The sequence below is a fragment of the Chiloscyllium plagiosum genome, unplaced genomic scaffold, assembly GCF_037043375.1.
Source record: "Chiloscyllium plagiosum isolate Xiang-an unplaced genomic scaffold, Cpla_swu_hap1 HiC_scaffold_16, whole genome shotgun sequence".
NCBI classification, from domain to species: Eukaryota; Metazoa; Chordata; class Chondrichthyes; order Orectolobiformes; family Hemiscylliidae; genus Chiloscyllium; species Chiloscyllium plagiosum.
In genome coordinates this window covers 72028775-72046278 of record NW_028270154.1, presented here as the reverse complement: position 1 = coordinate 72046278, position 17504 = coordinate 72028775, and the positions used below count along the sequence as shown (strand labels likewise).

General features: G+C 43.1%; 1 protein-coding gene across 4 annotated transcripts in view; it reads left to right on the top strand.

Moving 5' to 3' along the window:
• Positions 1-17504, top strand: part of LOC122556771 (polyadenylate-binding protein-interacting protein 2-like) — a 47009-nt gene that overhangs the window by 9879 nt on the left and 19626 nt on the right. For all 4 annotated transcript variants that reach the window (XM_043703910.2, XM_043703912.2, XM_043703916.2 and 1 more), the window contains 2 exons: positions 9470-9617; positions 12995-13174. In XM_043703910.2, the coding sequence (XP_043559845.1) occupies positions 9480-9617; positions 12995-13174 (318 nt within the window). In that variant the 5' untranslated portion in view covers positions 9470-9479. The remainder of the gene's footprint in view (positions 1-9469; positions 9618-12994; positions 13175-17504) is intronic.

The window sequence follows — 17504 nt, the reverse complement described above, 5'->3', positions numbered from 1 at the left end:
TTTCTGCCGTGAATCTGTAGATGATACTGCTGCAAGTAAATGTCAGTGGTGGAGGGAGTACATGTTTGTGAATGTGTTGACATTGCAAAGAGAATAGAATCAGGTCTACAGAAATAGGCTCATAGTGTCTGCACTGGTCAAAACAAATGCAGAAGAATTCTAATCCCATTTTCTGGTACTTGGCCGAAAGCCTTGTTGGCATTAAGTGTACATCTAAATACTTCAAATAGCACATGAAAATTGCTACATCTGTCCATGGCATAGATGAGGCCACACCTGGAGTAGTGTACAGTTTTGATCGTCTCATTTTAGGAAGGTTGCAAGAGTACCTGAAGATTCAGGCTTCATTTAGAAAAAATAATTGTTTAACCTGATTAAATTAAATTCTTTCTAATTTACAATCTGTTGCTGATTTAGGAAGGGGAATTGAAAAATTGCTAATCTGTGATTGCCGTGTCGTTGAGCAGGAAGATTCAAGCATTCACTACAGAGTTAACAGGAGTAGATTTGAAATCTTCGCACCTGTGCTGGGAAGATTTGAATAATACCCCTTGAAAAAACTGCATCTGGGCAGGAAAGAAACTTTTAAAAACAGATGCATAGAACAATGGAGAAGCCTTTTAAGATAGTAAGAGAGTAGGGCTAAATGAAAACTGAGTGAGGAGAGCTGATCAAAACAGAGGTAAATGTAGGGAGAAGAGTTCTACAGAAAAGTTGGCTGTAGAAGAACTGGAGAAGAGGAATGACCAAGCAGCCAGTTAATTGCATGGAAAAGTTACCAAGGAATACAGTACCAATAAATGAGTAGCTTTGTAGATGCATATACCATGTAGTATCATTGTTATTAATACAAGTTGTTTGCCTGTTGATTTCACAATGGTTGTCTTGTAGGGAGCCATTCCCATTTCCCCACTTAATTGCCAAAACGCTTCAAGTTTATATTTGAGTGCCCATGCAATTTATTTGCAAATCATTCTTCATCTCCCATGTATTACCCTTGTAAGTTACCAATACCAGTGTCACTTCCATTTGCTGCTCAAAACAGTTTGTACCCATATGTCTTGCTTAGGATCTGTGTCTACTGTCCTTTTACCATCAAGTTGTCTTTCTTTAAATCTAAAGTTTAATTGTATACACCTCCTAGAAAATCTCGTCTCAGCTGCCTTTGCTTCAATGACCTTCCCTCGGTCATAAGGTCAGAATTGGGGCAGTTTGGTGCTCAACATTGCACAATTATCAGCATTCACTACTCCTCAGATTCTGAAGCAGTCCATTTTTAAATACAAGATCTGGTCAATATCCAAGCTTGGAAAAGTAACTTTTGTCCTTCAATGCCAGGCAGTGACCAATAGGAGACAACTTAACCACTGTCTCTTGACACTCAATGGCATTACCATGACTGAATCCCCTCATGTCAACATCCTGGGAGGGTTACTATTGACCAGAAGCTCAACTGCATTCGCTATATAAATGCAGTGGCTACAGCAGCAGGTCAGTAGCTAGGAATACTGCAGCAAGTGATTCACCTACTGAATCCCAGAGGCCTGACCAGCATCTACACGGTACAATTCAGCAGTGTGATGAAATATTCCCCACTTGTTTAGATGTAGCTCAACATTCAACAAGCTTGACACCATCCAGGAAAAAAACAATCCGCTTGATTGACACCACCCCTGCAAGCAATTTTTCCCTCCACCACTGTGCTGGGGAGTAGCAGTGTGTATGAACTACTTGGTGTACTGCAAAAATTCACTGTATGCCCTTAGACAGCACCTTCCAAACCCAAGACCACTTCCATCTAGAAGAACATGGACAGCTGATATATAGGAAAGCGACCACCTCCAAGCCACTCTCCATTTGACTTGGAATTATCATGTCACCTGGTCAGCGCCTTGGAAGTCCCTCCCTAAATGCATTGTGGGTCTGTCTACATCAAATGGATTGCAGTGGTTCAAGAAGGCAGCTCACCACTACCTTCTCAAGGGCAACTGGAAATGGGGCAATAAATGTCCATGTCCCACAAGAGTTTCTTTAAAAAAAATAACAAATGCAGTACCTTCCATCAAACCTTGAAGCAAACCCCTCATACTTCAAAGGATTCTGGTTAAACCCTCCTGTACCTGTCACGTCCATCCTTAAATATTTGTTCAGACAACATCACTGCATGTTGTGTTACATCTTTCTATTACTTCATCAAAAGAAAAATCAGATTAGCAGGATCTGCCTTAAATCTGTGCTGGCTTTCCTTCATTAATGTAATTCTCTCCTACTGTCTGATTATCTTTCCGCTGATTTATGGTTCCAATATCTTACTCACATTGATTAAATTATTAAGGTAGTACAGCTACCTTAGGGGTTACATTTGTCTCGTTCCAATCTTCCATCACCTTCCTTGGTAAAGATTGAAAGATTACAGCAAACTCTTCTGTTACCTTTATTCACTTGCTATTCACTCTGAGCATTGTCAGCTTTTTCAGTTCATCATGTCTTATCAGTTTTCATCCCAACCATTGCCTCAATCAGCTCTGCTTCTTGTCAGTTTGAGGATGTCATCCTTTTGAGGATGACATCAACTCAGGATGGCAAGCTTTTGCCTTGGATCTTCTGTGACTGAACAGGCCAATTTCTGACCCATGGATAGGACATCTCACCAGGTCTCGCATGCAAGACAGTTGCAATCATATCACGAGGAAGTAGTTTCAGAATTCTGAGACAAGAAATGGATGCTTTCCACCTTGCACTCGTCCAGGAAGGTACAAGAAAGCCAATTTAGAAAACAAACAACAATTTATACAGCAGAAGAGAAGAGTGCTGACTAGTGGACATGGCAATGAAATGAAAGTTGTTCACTTGCGATATTTAACTCCGTTCAAACCAGGCATGTCAATTCTGATTTGCCACAGTGTTACCATGGGGATACAACAGGAATTTGGCTGTCTCCATAGCTCTTTCCTCAGTGAAAAAGTTGTTTATCCAGATTGCAACAAGGTTCTGTGTGTGCATTTCTATTCTTTGCTGTTCCCATGTGTCCAGTCCTTATGTCAATTGATATCCTTCAGCGTATTGTCATTCCCAGCAGTTTCCAGTGTTGAGTGCATGTTTGAGTGGTATACACCCTGAAGATCCCTATATTTCCTGCCTCTTCCTGATGGTCACCTATCTCTTAGCCTGAACTCTCACTGCCTTTTGGGTGAAAGTGGGTACTGCAGATGCTGCAGATTAGAGTCAAAGTTAGAATAGTGCTGGAAAAGCACAGCAGGTCAGGCAGTATCCGAGGAGCAGGAAAATCGACGTTTCAGGCAAAAGCCTTTTGGGTGGGCATCCTCCTCGAATGTAAAACGCAAGGAATTCTCACTCTGCCTGATGCTGCATAATGATTCCAGCTGCCCTGTAAGCTTGGACACCCTGACCTTGAGCTGTAGCATGACAGGCACTTTGTACACATGTTCTCCAAGACCCCAGAAACATGTGAAAGCTACAGCATGGAAAGAGGACATGCAGGTTGTCAAGTATGCTGGCTGAGGAACAAAACTGCCCATTCTCATTCCATTTCCCAGCATCTGGTGTGCTGCTTAATCCAGGTTTCTTTAAATTGGGTTGAGGGTTTCCACCTCACCCACCCAACTAGACGTCAAGTTCCAGGCATCCACTGACCTCTGAGTGAAAAAACCTTTATTCAAGTTCCCTCTAACCCTCTGACCAGATAGCTTAAATGTGAACAACTGGTGATTGACTTCTCTGTATTGGGCAACGGATCTTACCTGTCAACTGTACCTATGCCTGCCCTTATTTTATATACCTTAAATCACCTCCTGTTCACTGTCTCTCACAGGCGCTCTCCCCGCCCCCCCCCAATTCACTGCTCTTGTTAGCCTGGATTGAAGAGTTTAAATTTGGCGCTTCTCCTTATAATGAAATAAAAGGAGATATAGACTGCAAACAATTATTCCTTGTTTTCCTGGGGCTTCACATTTTGAATGTTTTTTTTTTCTTTTTTTAAACATGGTGAGTTGGCCCTGATGTCCACCTCCTCGCTCTCTTGACATCCTCACTTGTCTGGCTCCTCATCCTCCTGACAGCTTCAACTCCCTCAGCCTCTCTCCCTCTGACATCCCAGTATACCCAGTTCCATATCTTCTGACACCTCCCCTCCTGCAGCTCCTCGTCCTCTGACAGCCCCAATCCCCACCACCTCATCCAGTAACCCTAATTGTTCCAGCTTCCAATCCTTTGACCATCTCCCTCACACTGCTCCCCCCACCCCTTGTTCTTCAATCTCTGAACTTCAAGTTGCTCATCACCTGAACCACTCCACTTTCCACTGACCATCTGCATCCCAAATTGCTGCCTTGCTCAAACTCTACATCCTGCCAATCCTCCCTTTTGTTTCTCCTCCCGGTGTCGGCCGTGCTTCATTGCTGCTTTTGACCTTTACTCCCTTCTCCCTCATGTTCATCAGCCTCTTCTATAGGTTTTAGCCACTGCCTGGAAATGAGTTCCATCCTTATCATTTCATGGGAAGAGGTTTCTCCCAAATTTGATGTTTGATTTCTGTGATCTTGTATTGATTGTCTGTAGTTTTGTTCATCCTCTCAATTGGGAACTGATTCTGGTCTACTCTCTCAAACCCTTTAATTATTTTATTGACTTTAGTAAATCTTCCTGATCCATGAAATTCAACCAATCGCAGGGGAAAGAAATATACTGCCTCAACCAGCCAAAATGAATGGTCAGATTAATGAGAGATAAATACATGAGGAGGTGCTATTGATGTTATCACTTCTGTTGTTAATTTGTTGGCTACCTCTCAATTCAAACTCTTGTTGGGGAGTGTAAAATTTCAAATTTTATTGTGTTTTAGTTTTCCTTCTTGTATTTCTTTTTTTGTCCATTCCAGCCGATCGTTCCCTTTATTTCTTTTTTGTTGATTTGATATTACATTTGCGCACTCTGTTCTTTATCTTGTTCTCAGTGCTCTGTATTACATAACACTTCAATGTGATAACTGATTACTGCATAACTGTTGAAAATTCTTAATTGAGGGAAAAGTACTTCTATAAGATTACATATAATTTGACCAAAGTGGACTGGGAGCAGATATTTGAGGTAAATGTGTCACAAAACAGTGGCATGCATTCAAGAAGAGAAAGGATTAGGACAACTAAAGGGGAATATGAGAGGCTACTGGCAAGCACAAAAGAAAATCCAGACTTGTTTTACAGGTGTTTGAAGGGTTACAAGATAGTGGGGGGAAAAGAATACAGCCCATTAAGACTACACTGGTAATTTGTGCATGGAACCGGAGGAATTCAAAATGAATACTTTGTGTTGGTGTTCACCAGTGAGAGGGATGAAATGCATGTAGTGGTCAGAGGGAAGGTGTGTGAACAGTTAAAGAAATTAGTATAGATAGAAAGTTTTCAGTGGTCTGGCAGCGGAAAACTATGTAAATCTCAGCTGGATAAAAAGTTTCCTAGGTTGTTGAGGCTTGTAAAAATGTTCCATTCTACTCTGACAGCAAGAGAGGTGCCTAAAGTTTGGAGAACGAAGAGGTCATAGAGTTGTACAGTACAGGTAGAGACCTTGACTCCAACCAATCCATGCCGAACATAACGCCAAACTAAACTAATCCAATCTGCCCGCACCTGGTCCATATCCCTCCAAATCTTTCCGAATCATGTATTGATCCAAATGGCTTTTTAACGTTGTAACTTTACCCACATCCACTAGCTCCTCAGGGAGTTCATTCCACATGCGAATCACTTTTTTTTTAAAATCTCTCTCCTCTCGCGTTAAAGATGTGTCCACTAGTCTTCAAATCCCCCATCCTAGGAAAAAGGCAGCTACCATTAACTCTATCAATACCACTCACTGTTTTATAAACTTCTATTAGATTACCTCTCAACCTCCTACACTACAGTGAATTAAGTCCCAGCCTATCCAGCTTTTCTTTGTAACTCAAACCTTCCATACTCTGCAACATCCTGGGAATTCTCTCTGGAACCCTCGCCAGCTTCATATCTTTCCTTTAACTGGGCGACCAGAACTGGGCACAGTTTTCCAGAAGAGGCCTTACCAATTTTCTCTACAACCTCAACATGACTTCCCTATATTCAAAGGGTTGAACAATGAGGGCAGGTGTGTCAAACTTTTTAATTGCTCTGTCTATAGAATTATGTACCTGCACCCCTAGGTCCTCCTTCTACAAAGCTACCCAAGGCCCTACCGTAATTGTATAAGCCCGACCCTTGTTTTTGTGCCCAAATGAAATACGATGCACTTATCCAGATTGAATTGCATCTGCCATTTTTAAGCCCATTGACCCGTTTAATCAAGATCCCTTTATAATCTTAGCAAATCTTCTTTGCTGTCTACTCTGCCACCAATTTTATCCACAAACTTATTAACCATGCCTTCTATATTCTCCTTCAAATCAGTTATATAAACGACAAATACAAGAGGACCCAGCGCTGATCCCTGTGGAACACCGCTGGTCACAGGCCTCCAGTTTGAAAAGCCATCCTCCTCCTCCACCCTGTTGTCTTCTGATAAGCTAATTATCGGAAGCTCACCCTGAATCCCATGTGACCTAACTTTACTGGTTAGTTTACCAAGCAGAACCTTGTCAAAGGCTTTACTAAAATCCAAATAAACAGCATCTATTATTCTGCCATCATCAATGTTTTTGGTAACTTCAAAAAAAAAAGCTCAGTCAAGTTTGTGAGCGAAGATTTTCCTCGCACAAAACTATGCTGAAGATCCCTAATCAATTTTTGCCCATCTAAATGTCTGTTAATTCTACCTTTTATAATCACTTTCAACAATTTGCCCACAACCAAAGTCAGCCTCCACAGGTTTATAGTTTCCCGGTGTCTCCTTACAATCTTTCTTAAAAGTACAATATTAGCCACCTTCCAGTTATTTGGCTCCTCACCCGTAGTTATGGATGATGCAAGTTTTTTTTGTAAGTTGTCTCTCGATTTCTTTCTTCCCTTTCTTCCCTTACTTCCCATAATGTTCTGGAATGCATTAGATCAGGTCCTGGGAATTTATCCACCTTTTTATATTCTCTATGACTTCCCAAACTTTCTCTTCTGTAATGTGAACTGTTTTTTTAAAACATCAAAGTTTATTTTTGTGCATTTTCTATATTCCATTTCTTTTCCCACAGTTAAAAAACTGACATGAAATATTCATTTACTATCTGTCAACACAAAGATGACCTTCTTGATCTTTGAGAGGCCCTACGTTCTCTGTAGTAACCAGATATGTAAATGAGACCAGTGCTTTTAATAAAGTCTCCCCGGACTTCATTAAGGTTTTTCATAAGGACTCACATTGAAGACTGATAGCATAGGTAGAAGCCCCTGGCATTGAAAGAAATTGGCAAATTGATCTATAATTGACCGAGTAGCAGGAAGCAGATGTAGAGAATGATGGTTGAGGGGTGTTTTTTTTTTAATGGAGGTCTTTGTCCTATGGGGTCACACAGGGCCCATGCTGTTTGTGATTTATATGAATTATTTAGACTTGAATGCAAGAGGATTTGCAAATGATACAAAAATTGGTGGGGTAATAAATAGAGGAGGATAGCCTTATATCACAGGAGAATATAGACAGGCTGGTCAGGTAGTCTGATCAGTCTGGATAAGTGAGATGATGCATTTGGACAGGTCAAACAAAGAAAGGGAAATCATGAGTGACAAGACCCTGGAAAGCACTGAAGGTCAGAGGGACTTTGTGCATGTACATCAGTACTTTAGGATATCATCAGTACTGATTGATGAGAGATATGGTGTAATTGCCTTGTTAGTTGAGATACAGAGTTCCAGGGCAAGCAGGTGATGCCAGAACTGTATATAATCTTGGTAGGGCCGCAACTAGAATATTGCATGCAATTCTGGAATTCGCATTATAGGATGGGATGTGAGAATAATGAAAAGGCTGCAGAAGAGATTTACCAGAATGTTGCCTGAGCTGGAGAGTTTCAATAATGAAGAGAGATTAGGTACACTGGGATCACTTTTCTTAGAGTAGAGAGGATTGAGGGTGTCTTGATTGAGATGCAAAGAATTATAAGGGGCATAGATAGGGTAGACAGGAAGAAACATTTCCCCTCGATGGAAGGATCAATGACATTGGGTATAAATTGAAAATAGGTTTAGAGATATGAGGAAAATCTTTTTCACCCAGAGTGCAAAGGTATTCACTGCCCGTAATGATGATGGAGGCAGAAACTCTCGTAACATTTAAGTAGTGCACTGCTTAGATGTGCACTTGTAATGGAAAAGTATACACGGCTGGTTGCCAGTTGCTGGGAAATGGGATTTGAATAATTAAATCGTCATTTTTAAACAGTGTATATGTGATGGGCCCATCATGCTGTAAATATCTAAGTGACATGTAGAGATGAACTCCATATGTGTGGAAGTCAGGTCAATGGGATGATTCCATTAGGGCCTGAATTACAAATTCCTAAACTGTCGGACAGGATTGGAAGATTCAATCTGCTAGATCATGGGAATAAGGGTGAATAACTAAAGAAGTGGTCTGGGAAATGTTACTGATAGGGCAAAGAGAAGGAAATTGACTAAGATTTATATTGGACTAAGATTTAAGATTATATTGAATTCTGTACTTAAACAGGATGTTAATTGCCTACAGCAGAAGCATTGCTGTAATTTTATTCATTTATAAAATAGATCAAATAGGCCAGGTAAGTGTGAGCGAACACCACGTCAGTCTTGGCACACTACGTATCCAGAATGCTTTATTTCCTCTCCATGAGCCATTCTCTATTCAGAGCACTGAATCTCCCTTAACTCCAACCAATCCCTGTTAAGGGCACTCTGTATCACTACAAGACTCTCACTACCCAGTTCTGGTCCAGGGATGAAGGAGCGTCGCTCCGAAAGCTAGTGTGCTTCCAATTAAACCTGTTGGACTATAACCTGGTGTTGTGATTTTAACTTTATACACCAATGAATCCCTTTCCAGGGCACTCCATCCCTCCCACCAACCAATCCCTATCGAGGGCTCTTGGTGTCTTTTCACACCAACCAATCCCTTTGCAGGATTCACTGTCTCCTCTCACACCACCTCATCTCTATCCAGGGCTCTTGGTCTCCTTTCTTTCCATAAACATTGGAGAAATAGGGATTATTAGAAATGATCAATGGTTGGTTGCTGCCCTCGTCAGTTGTATTGTGTAACTGCAGCCACCATATCGAGTTGACCTGCTGGGCTCTCAATTGGCCTGTGATTGTGAGTGTGGTACTGGAAATGTTTTAACCTGTTTAGGTTATCTGATACTGCATGCAGCGTTTCCCATCTAAAGGCCTGAGATGGAAGTGGGTTTTAAAATGTTAGTGACGTAAATACTTCTGATTTCACAGTATTCATTTTCTTCTTGAGGATCAATTGTGCTGAGAATTACACTAAGTTTTGTTTGATTTTACTGTTTAAATAGGTTGGAAAAAATGAAAGACCCAAGTCAGAGTAATAATTCTCCAAGCATCAACAGTGATGAAGTTGTTCTAAATGGTCACTCGCACGATGAGGACAATCCTTTTGCAGAGTACATGTGGATGGAAAATGAAGAGGAATTCAATAGGCAGGTAAGCACAGAAATTACATCTCTAAACTTTTTTATTCTTTTGCTTTAACTCAGACTTCCACATATTGCTTTCCAGTGGGTCCTGACACTTCCATAATTGGACCAGGTCTCTTATTGGTAAAAGTTGTTTGGTTCTTTGGTGTTACTGAAATAGCAAGGCCCAGCTCTCGTGATTAATGCTGATTTTATGTTAGAATTGACATGGATTCTCTCTTTAGATAGATAGAATTCTTATTTGTTGGAATGTAAGGAGCAGACCCACTAATTAGTTAACTAAAACAAAGTATCAAACTCAAAAAAACACAACTGTGCAAAGATAGATGACAGGTTAGAGGATTTGAAATAATACAAAACACAGCAAAGGATTATGAAAATATTAATGAGGATGGAAAATTAGAGTTTGAGAGAGTTACCCAAAAGTATAAAAGCAGATATAAACAGTTTCTTCAGGCATTTTTAAAAAAGAGTTAATGACGTAACTATTGGTCCAATAGAAAGCTAATAGAATGTTATGTTTTGTTGTGAGGGTAATTGAATTTGAAAGGCTGGAGGTTATGCTTTAGATTTACAGGGCATTGGTGCGACTACATCTGGATTACTGTATACGGTACTAGTCACTATTTGCGGAAGGCTGTTAACGTGTTGGAGGAAACTGATAGAAGGTTTACTGGACTGATAAGCACATTGCCTTATAACAAAAGGAAAGACAAGACTGGCTAGGCCTAAATCCTCTGGAGTTTAGAAGAGTAAGACGTGATTTAATGAAAATCTGTAAAATCCTGAGGGGATTTGACTGCTGTATTTTGAAAGGATGTTTTGTGTTGTGGGAGAATCTAGAGCTAGGGGTCATAGTTGAAAAATACGGGATCACTCATTTAGTTTAAAAGCAAGTGGTTGCCCATTATTAACTCAGTTTCATCCAAACTGTTCTATGTCCTGCTCCACTGACCAAGATCACCTCTAACTATTGCCAAACCTGGTTGCAAGTACTATGTTTCCAGCTTTACATAGCTTACTATTCTTCTCGAATGTCAGATATCCCTCAGTATTCAGAACCTAATCCTTGGGAGAAAGTGAGGACTGCTGATGCTGGAGATCAGAGTCAAGAATGTGGTGCTGGAAAAACAAGGCAGGTCAGGCAGCACCCGAGGAGCAGGAGAATCGACATTTCGAGCATAAGCTGCTCATCAAGAATGAGGCTTGTGGGTCAAGGGGGTTGAGATAAATGAGAGGGGGAAATGGGGCTGTGGGGAGGTAAGGTAGCTGGGAATGCAATAGGTGGATAAAGGTGGGGGGGTGAAGGTGATAGGTCAGAGAGGAGGGTGGTGAGGATAGGTGGAAGATGGACAAATCAAGAGGGCAGTGCTGTGTTGGAAGGTTGGATCGGGGATAAGGGGGAGGGGGGGGAGCTGATGAGGAAACTGGTGAAATCCACATTGATCCCATGTGGTTGGAGGGTCACAAGGCGGAAGATGAGGTGTTCGTCCTCCAGGCGTTGGGTTGTTAGGATTTGGCAGTGGAGGAGGCCCAGGACCTGCACGTCCTTAGTAGAGTGGGAGGGCGAGTTAGTGTTCAGCCACGGGGCAGTGGGGAAGTTGTGTGCATTTGTCCTGAAGATGTTCTCTGAAGCGTTCCACAAGTAGATGTCCTGTCTCCCCAATGTAGAGGAAACCACATCGGGAGCAACGGACACAGTCGATGTCGTGTGGAAGTAGGGGAATATTTGTCGAATATGGAAGGCTCCTTTGGGGCCTTGGACAGAGGTAAGGGGGGAGGTTTGGATGCAGATTTTGCAATTCTTGCGGGGACAGGGGGAGGTGCCAGAAGGGGAAGGTTGGTTGGTGGGAAACATGTCCCTGACAAGAGAGTCAGAATGCGGATAGGAATTGGAAGGGAAACATACATAATTGGGGAGACAGGAAGCCTACTTGAAGAATGTTCGAGAAAACATTTCTGGGATGCCAGCACCAACCATCCCACCACCCTGTGGCCAAACACTTTACCTCCCCCTCCCACTCCCCCAAGGGCGTGCGGTCCTGGGCCGCCTCCATCTCCAAACCCTTACCACTCGACGCCTGAAGGAAGAATGCCTCATCTTCCACCTTGGGACCCTCCAACCACATGGGATTAATGTGGATTTCACCAGTTTCCTCATTTCCTCTCCCCCACCTTATCCCAGTTCCAACCTTCCAACTCTGCATTGCCCTCTTGACCTAGCTTACCTGTCCATCCTCCTTTTTCCCCCCATCCACTCCACCCTCCCCTCCAACCTATCACCTTCACCCCCACCTTCATCTACCTATTGCATTCCCAGCTACCCTCAATTTAACAGTTAATTTGAAAACCAATCACTCCAACAGTACAATACTCCCTCAGTGCCAAGCCTAGAGCAGGGTAGTGCTCCCTCATTACTGACCTTTTCGGTTGTACTGTGCACCCTCCGTACTGATGAAGTTTGTATTTTCAGAATATGGATAGATTCTTTTTCAGCTAGGAAATCAAGTGTTATGAGAGGTAAATGAGAGTGTGGAATTGGACAGATCTTCCATGATCACATCAAATGCTGCAGCAGACTTGAAGGGCAGATGGTCCTTTTCTGTTCCTAGTTCACATATTTGTGCATTCTCATGTAATGTGTGTAGATGCAACCTGCTCTCTGTTTAAACACACTCCACACTGCATTTGAACAAAAACTGTGTTGAAACATATGCTGCACACTTTGTTTAAATGAAGTGTGTCGTCTCCCTTTAAACAGCAAGTTGGCTTTGCTATTGTTGACTGCCTGGGAGAAACACTTGAGAAGTTTACAGCAACAGGAATGTTAAACTTTGTGTTTTAGAACCATTACGTCCCATGTGGGCTTGTATTCTTCTGACCCTGATAACCTGACTTAGATTAATTTATCATTTGCTTTTCAATTCACATCAACAGTATTGCTTTGATTTTGTGCATATTTCACAATGCTTTACTGAGGAATGGTGTTGCTTACAAGCAATGTGTATTGGTTAATGTACTGGCAAACAAAATGTGATCAGTCTTAAGCTTGGTCAAAGAGGCATCTTAGGAATGGAGAGGGAGCCAGGTGGCTTCAGGAGGGAATTCCAGAGTCTTGGGCCGAAGCAGCCAGGTACACAGATTTTACAAATACTGGTGAATGTTTTAAAATGGGTAACGACCAGCACAGAAGCCAGCTCATTTCATTTATCTTCTTCCACGAATAATTAGTTGGGATCACTTATCTGCCTATCATGCCCTTCTGAAACAAAAACTGAATTGTGCACAATCAAGCTTTCTTAGTGGAATATGAAGTACAGCTTTGATTCAGAGTGAACTGCATTTTCCAGCAAGCAATAGAATCTTTGTCTTTGGCCCATCCAGATTGTCGAGGAGTTGTGGGAGGAAGAGTTCATCGAGCGCTGCTTCCAGGAGATGTTGCAAGAGGAGGAGGAACATGAATGGTTTATTCCAGCAAGGGATCTGCCCCAGACCATTGGACAGATCCAGGAGCAACTGAATGGACTTGTCATCAGCAGCAATGGATCAGTGGATGAGCTTGTGGTAAGGCTGAGCTCATTATCTCCTGCAAACTAAGATACAGGGTGAATGTGTGGAAGCTGACTGTGTTGGGTTGGTGTGAGAAGTCTGCTTGTGTAAGATCAGTGTGCAGAGGGTCAGCGTAGGCGATTCTGTCTGTGTATGATCAGTGTGTATAGTGGGAGTGTGAAGGAGGCTGCCTGTATAAGGTCGTGCATATGGGGTGACTGTGGTTGAGGCCACTTGTATAAAGTGGATGTGCAGAGTGTATATTTGAGGAACGCTTCCTGTGTTTATAGTGCTTATAGGTCAGTGTTTATAGGAGTTGAAAAATGTGGTGCTGGATAAACACAGCAGGCCAGGCAGCATCCAAGGAGCAGGAGAATCGACGTTTCAGGCATAAGCCCTTCAGGAATGAGGCTGGTGTGACAGGCGGGCTGAGATAAAAGGTAGGGGGGGGGGGGAGGGAATTTGGGGGAGGGGCGCTGGGAATAAGATAGGTGGAAGGTGGTGAGGGTGATAGGCCAGACAGGGGGTGGGGGCAGAGAGGTCGGGAAGAAGATTGCAGGTCAAGAGGGCGGTGCTAAATCCGGGGGTTGGTACAGTGCTTATAGGATAAGTGTAAGGATGAGTCTCTGAATAAGGTCACTGTATAGAGGGCAAATGTGGTGAAGCTGCCTGTGTAAGATCTGTGTACGTGTTGAGTATAGGAGGGTGCCAGTATCTGGTCAGGGTTACTGTGGGTGAGGCTGAGAGCATAAGTGCAGAATGTGTGTGTGGGAGAGTGTACCTGTGTAAGGTCACTATGTATATGGCGAGTGCCACGTGGCAGCCTGTACAAGGTCAGTGCATGCAGGGTGAGTGTAGGGTTGGTTGCTTTCTAAGGCCAGTGCGAGTGGAGGGGAGGCTGCCTAGTAAGGTACGTTTATATAGGGCTGAAAATGTGTTGCTGGAAAAGCGCAGGAGGTCAGGCAGCATCCAAGGAGCAGGAAAATTGACGCTTCGGGCATGAGCCCTTCAAGAAACGCCTGAAACGTCGATTCTCCTGCTCCTTGGATGCTACCTGACCACCTGTACTTTTCCAGCAACACATTTTCAGCTCTGATCTCCAGCATCTGCAGACCTCACTTTCTCCTATGTTTATATAGGGGAAGGTTGCCTGTGTCTGGTGAGTGTGGCGAACGAGACTTGGGGAAGCTGTCTATGAAAAGTCAATGTGTATGGGTTGAGCAAGGGCAAAGGTACCTCTATGGCCAGTGTGCTCAGGGTGAGTGAGAGGGATGCTACTCACCCTCTCACTCACCCTGAGTGAGATCACTGTTGTTATGATACGTAGTAAACTCTCCTGCTTATTTTAACCCAGCAAGCCAGAAAAGATTTATCCCGTGCAGTAATCTGTGAAAATTCGATAGGTCAAGAACTAGTTAAAGTAAAATAAACAACTTTATTTCTCAAAGTAGAACAGAGAATAATTAATTAACAGCTATTTTATTAGATTAGATTAGATTACTTACAGTGTGGAAACAGGCCCTTCGGCCCAACAAGTCCACACCGACCCGCCGAAGCGTAACCCACCCATACCCCTACATTTACCCCTTTACCTAACACTCCGGGCAATTTAGCATGGCCAATTCACCTGACTTGCACATCTTTGGACTGTGGGAGGAAACCGGAGCCCCCGGAGGAAACCCACGCAGACACGGGGAGAACGTGCAAACTCCACACAGTCAGTCGCCGGAGTCAGGAATTGAACCCGGGTCTCTAGCGCTGCGAGGCAGCAGTGCTAACCACTGTGCCACCGTGCCGCCCACAATTTTCAATCCCTTACTCTAACCTATCTGTTACCTTCCCTTTTATAATACTAGTCTGATAAAACTCCCAATTACGATTTACAGAAAACTTCAAATTTGAAGACCAGCCAGCGGTCAAATCTTCTGTTTATCTTTGTCAGTAGATTTGCTCCCCAGGTCAGTGTTGAGATTTTACTCTGCGAACTCCTTCTCTAGACAGGTATCTCTGAGTTCTGACTAGCAGTCCACAACTGCTGTTCTGGTGACAGTTCTCCCAACTGTTCAATTTTCCTCCTCATCTCCGTTCTGAACAATCGTCCCTTCACTCTGAGACTTTGCCCTCAGGTCCTAATCTCTCCTAATGGAAACATCTCCATGTCCACTCTATCCCGGCCTTTCAGTATTCCAAGTTTCAGTGAGATTTCTCTTCCTCCTTCTAAACTCCACTGAGTGTCGACCCATAGTCCTCAACCGTTGTCATATGACAAGCCCTTCACCCCGAGGATCGTTCTTATAAACCACCTTCAAATGCTAGCACATTCTTTCTTCATTGTGGGGCCCAAAATGCTCTCAATATTCCAAATGCGGCCTGACCAGAGCCTTGTACAGTCTTAGCAATACGCCACTGCTGTTGTATTCTAACCCTCTTGAAATGAATGCGAACGTTGTATTTGCCTTCCTAACTGCCAATTATATCTGCATGTTAACCTTATGAGAATCCTGAAAAAGGATTCCTAAGTCTCTTTGTGCTTCAGATTTCTGAAGCACATTCTCCATTTAGAAAATAGGCTATGCCTCTATTCTTCCTACCATAGTGCAATACCTCATACTTTCCTGCATCGTATTCCATCTGCTGCCACTTTGCCCACTCCATTAGCCAGTATATGTCCTTTTGCAGTGTCCCTGCTTCCTCAATATTACCATTCCCTCCATCTATCTTTGTGTTATCTGCATGATGCCCTCTGTTTCTTCATCCATATTGTTAATGTATAATGTGAATAGTTGTGGTTCTAACATAGATCCTTGCGGAACTCGAATAGTCACTGGCTGCCATCCTGAAAAAGACCCCTTTATCCCTACTGTCTGCCTTGTGCCAGTCAGCCAATCTTCTATCCATGCCTGTACTTTGCCCCGAACACCATGGGCTCTTACCTAGCATTATCCTCTGCAGCACCTTGTCATGGGCCTTCTGGAAATCGAAATAGATCTCATCCATTAGCTCTCCTTTGTCTAACTTGCATAATTCCTCCTCAAAGAATTCCAACACGTTTGTCAGATGTGAACTCTCCTTTACAATGCTGTGCTAACTCAGCCCTATTTTATCATGCACTTCCAAGTACTCTGCAGTGTCGTCCTTCATAATGGATTCTAAAATCTTGCTAAAGACCAAGATTGGGTAAACAGGCCTAAAATTTCCTGTCTTCTCTGCCTTCACTTCTTAAACAAGGGTGTTACATTTGCCATTTTCCAGTCCTCCCTGACTCCCATCGGGGTCTTTTTCCCTTTGTGGTTCCTCAGCTCCGCCCATTCAGATTCTGTGCCTTCTGACTCTGTATCATTTCATGTCATCAATTTAAAGCTCCTTTAGTAACAAGGCAACTCTGCCCATCAGCCTGTCCTTTTGGTAGGATGCATATGCTTGGATATTTAGTTCCCAGCCCTGATCACCTTGCAGCTATGTCTGTGATAGCCACGACTTCGTAACCACGAACTGATTAGCTCGTGGTTCATTCAGTAATCCAGAGATGATTAGTCTCTTGGTTCTGCTTTTTAATTTAGTCTCTAAGTGTTCATATTCCCTCAGCAGAACCTCTTGCCTCTTTTTGCCTGTGTCATTGATATCCGCGTGGACCAGAACAACTGGATCTTTCCCCTCTCATTCAAGTTCCTCTGCAGCGCAGATGAAGTATCCTGAACCTGGGCACGAGGCAGGAAATGTTGCCTTTGAGACTTTCGATCCTGGCCATGGAGAACAGTGATAATCCTCTGACTATGCAATCCTGGAATACAACTACATGTCTCTCTCTCTCCTCCCTGTACTTGAATGGCTCCCTGTATTATGGTTTTATGGTCAGTTTGCTCATCCTCCCTACAGGCTCCCTGCTCTCATCCACTCAGGGAGCAAGAATCATATTTGACAAGCTCAAAGGATGAGTGTATGTAAGGCTATCTGTGTGCTGTCAGAGTGAAGAGGGCATCCGTGGGGGAAGCTTCCTGTGTAAAGTCAGTGTGTAGAGGGCAAGCTGGGTCTTTGGGGAATTGTTTGCATGAGCTCAGCTTGTAAAGGAATAGTGTGCGGAAGACTGTCTGTGAGGTCACTGTGTACAGGGTCACTGTAGTGGAGGCTGTCTGTCCCTGTACAGATAACCACCCCCAAAGTCACCCTGTACAAACTGATATTAACAATGTTAGAGGATGAGTGCACATATACGTGTCTTTGTAATGTCATTGTGTAGAGGGAGAGTGTAGGGAAAACTGATTTGTAAGGTCAGTACATGATAGAGGTGTACAAGATGTGGGGAGGCAGAGATAGAGTGAATAGCCAGAGACTGTTTCCCAGAGCA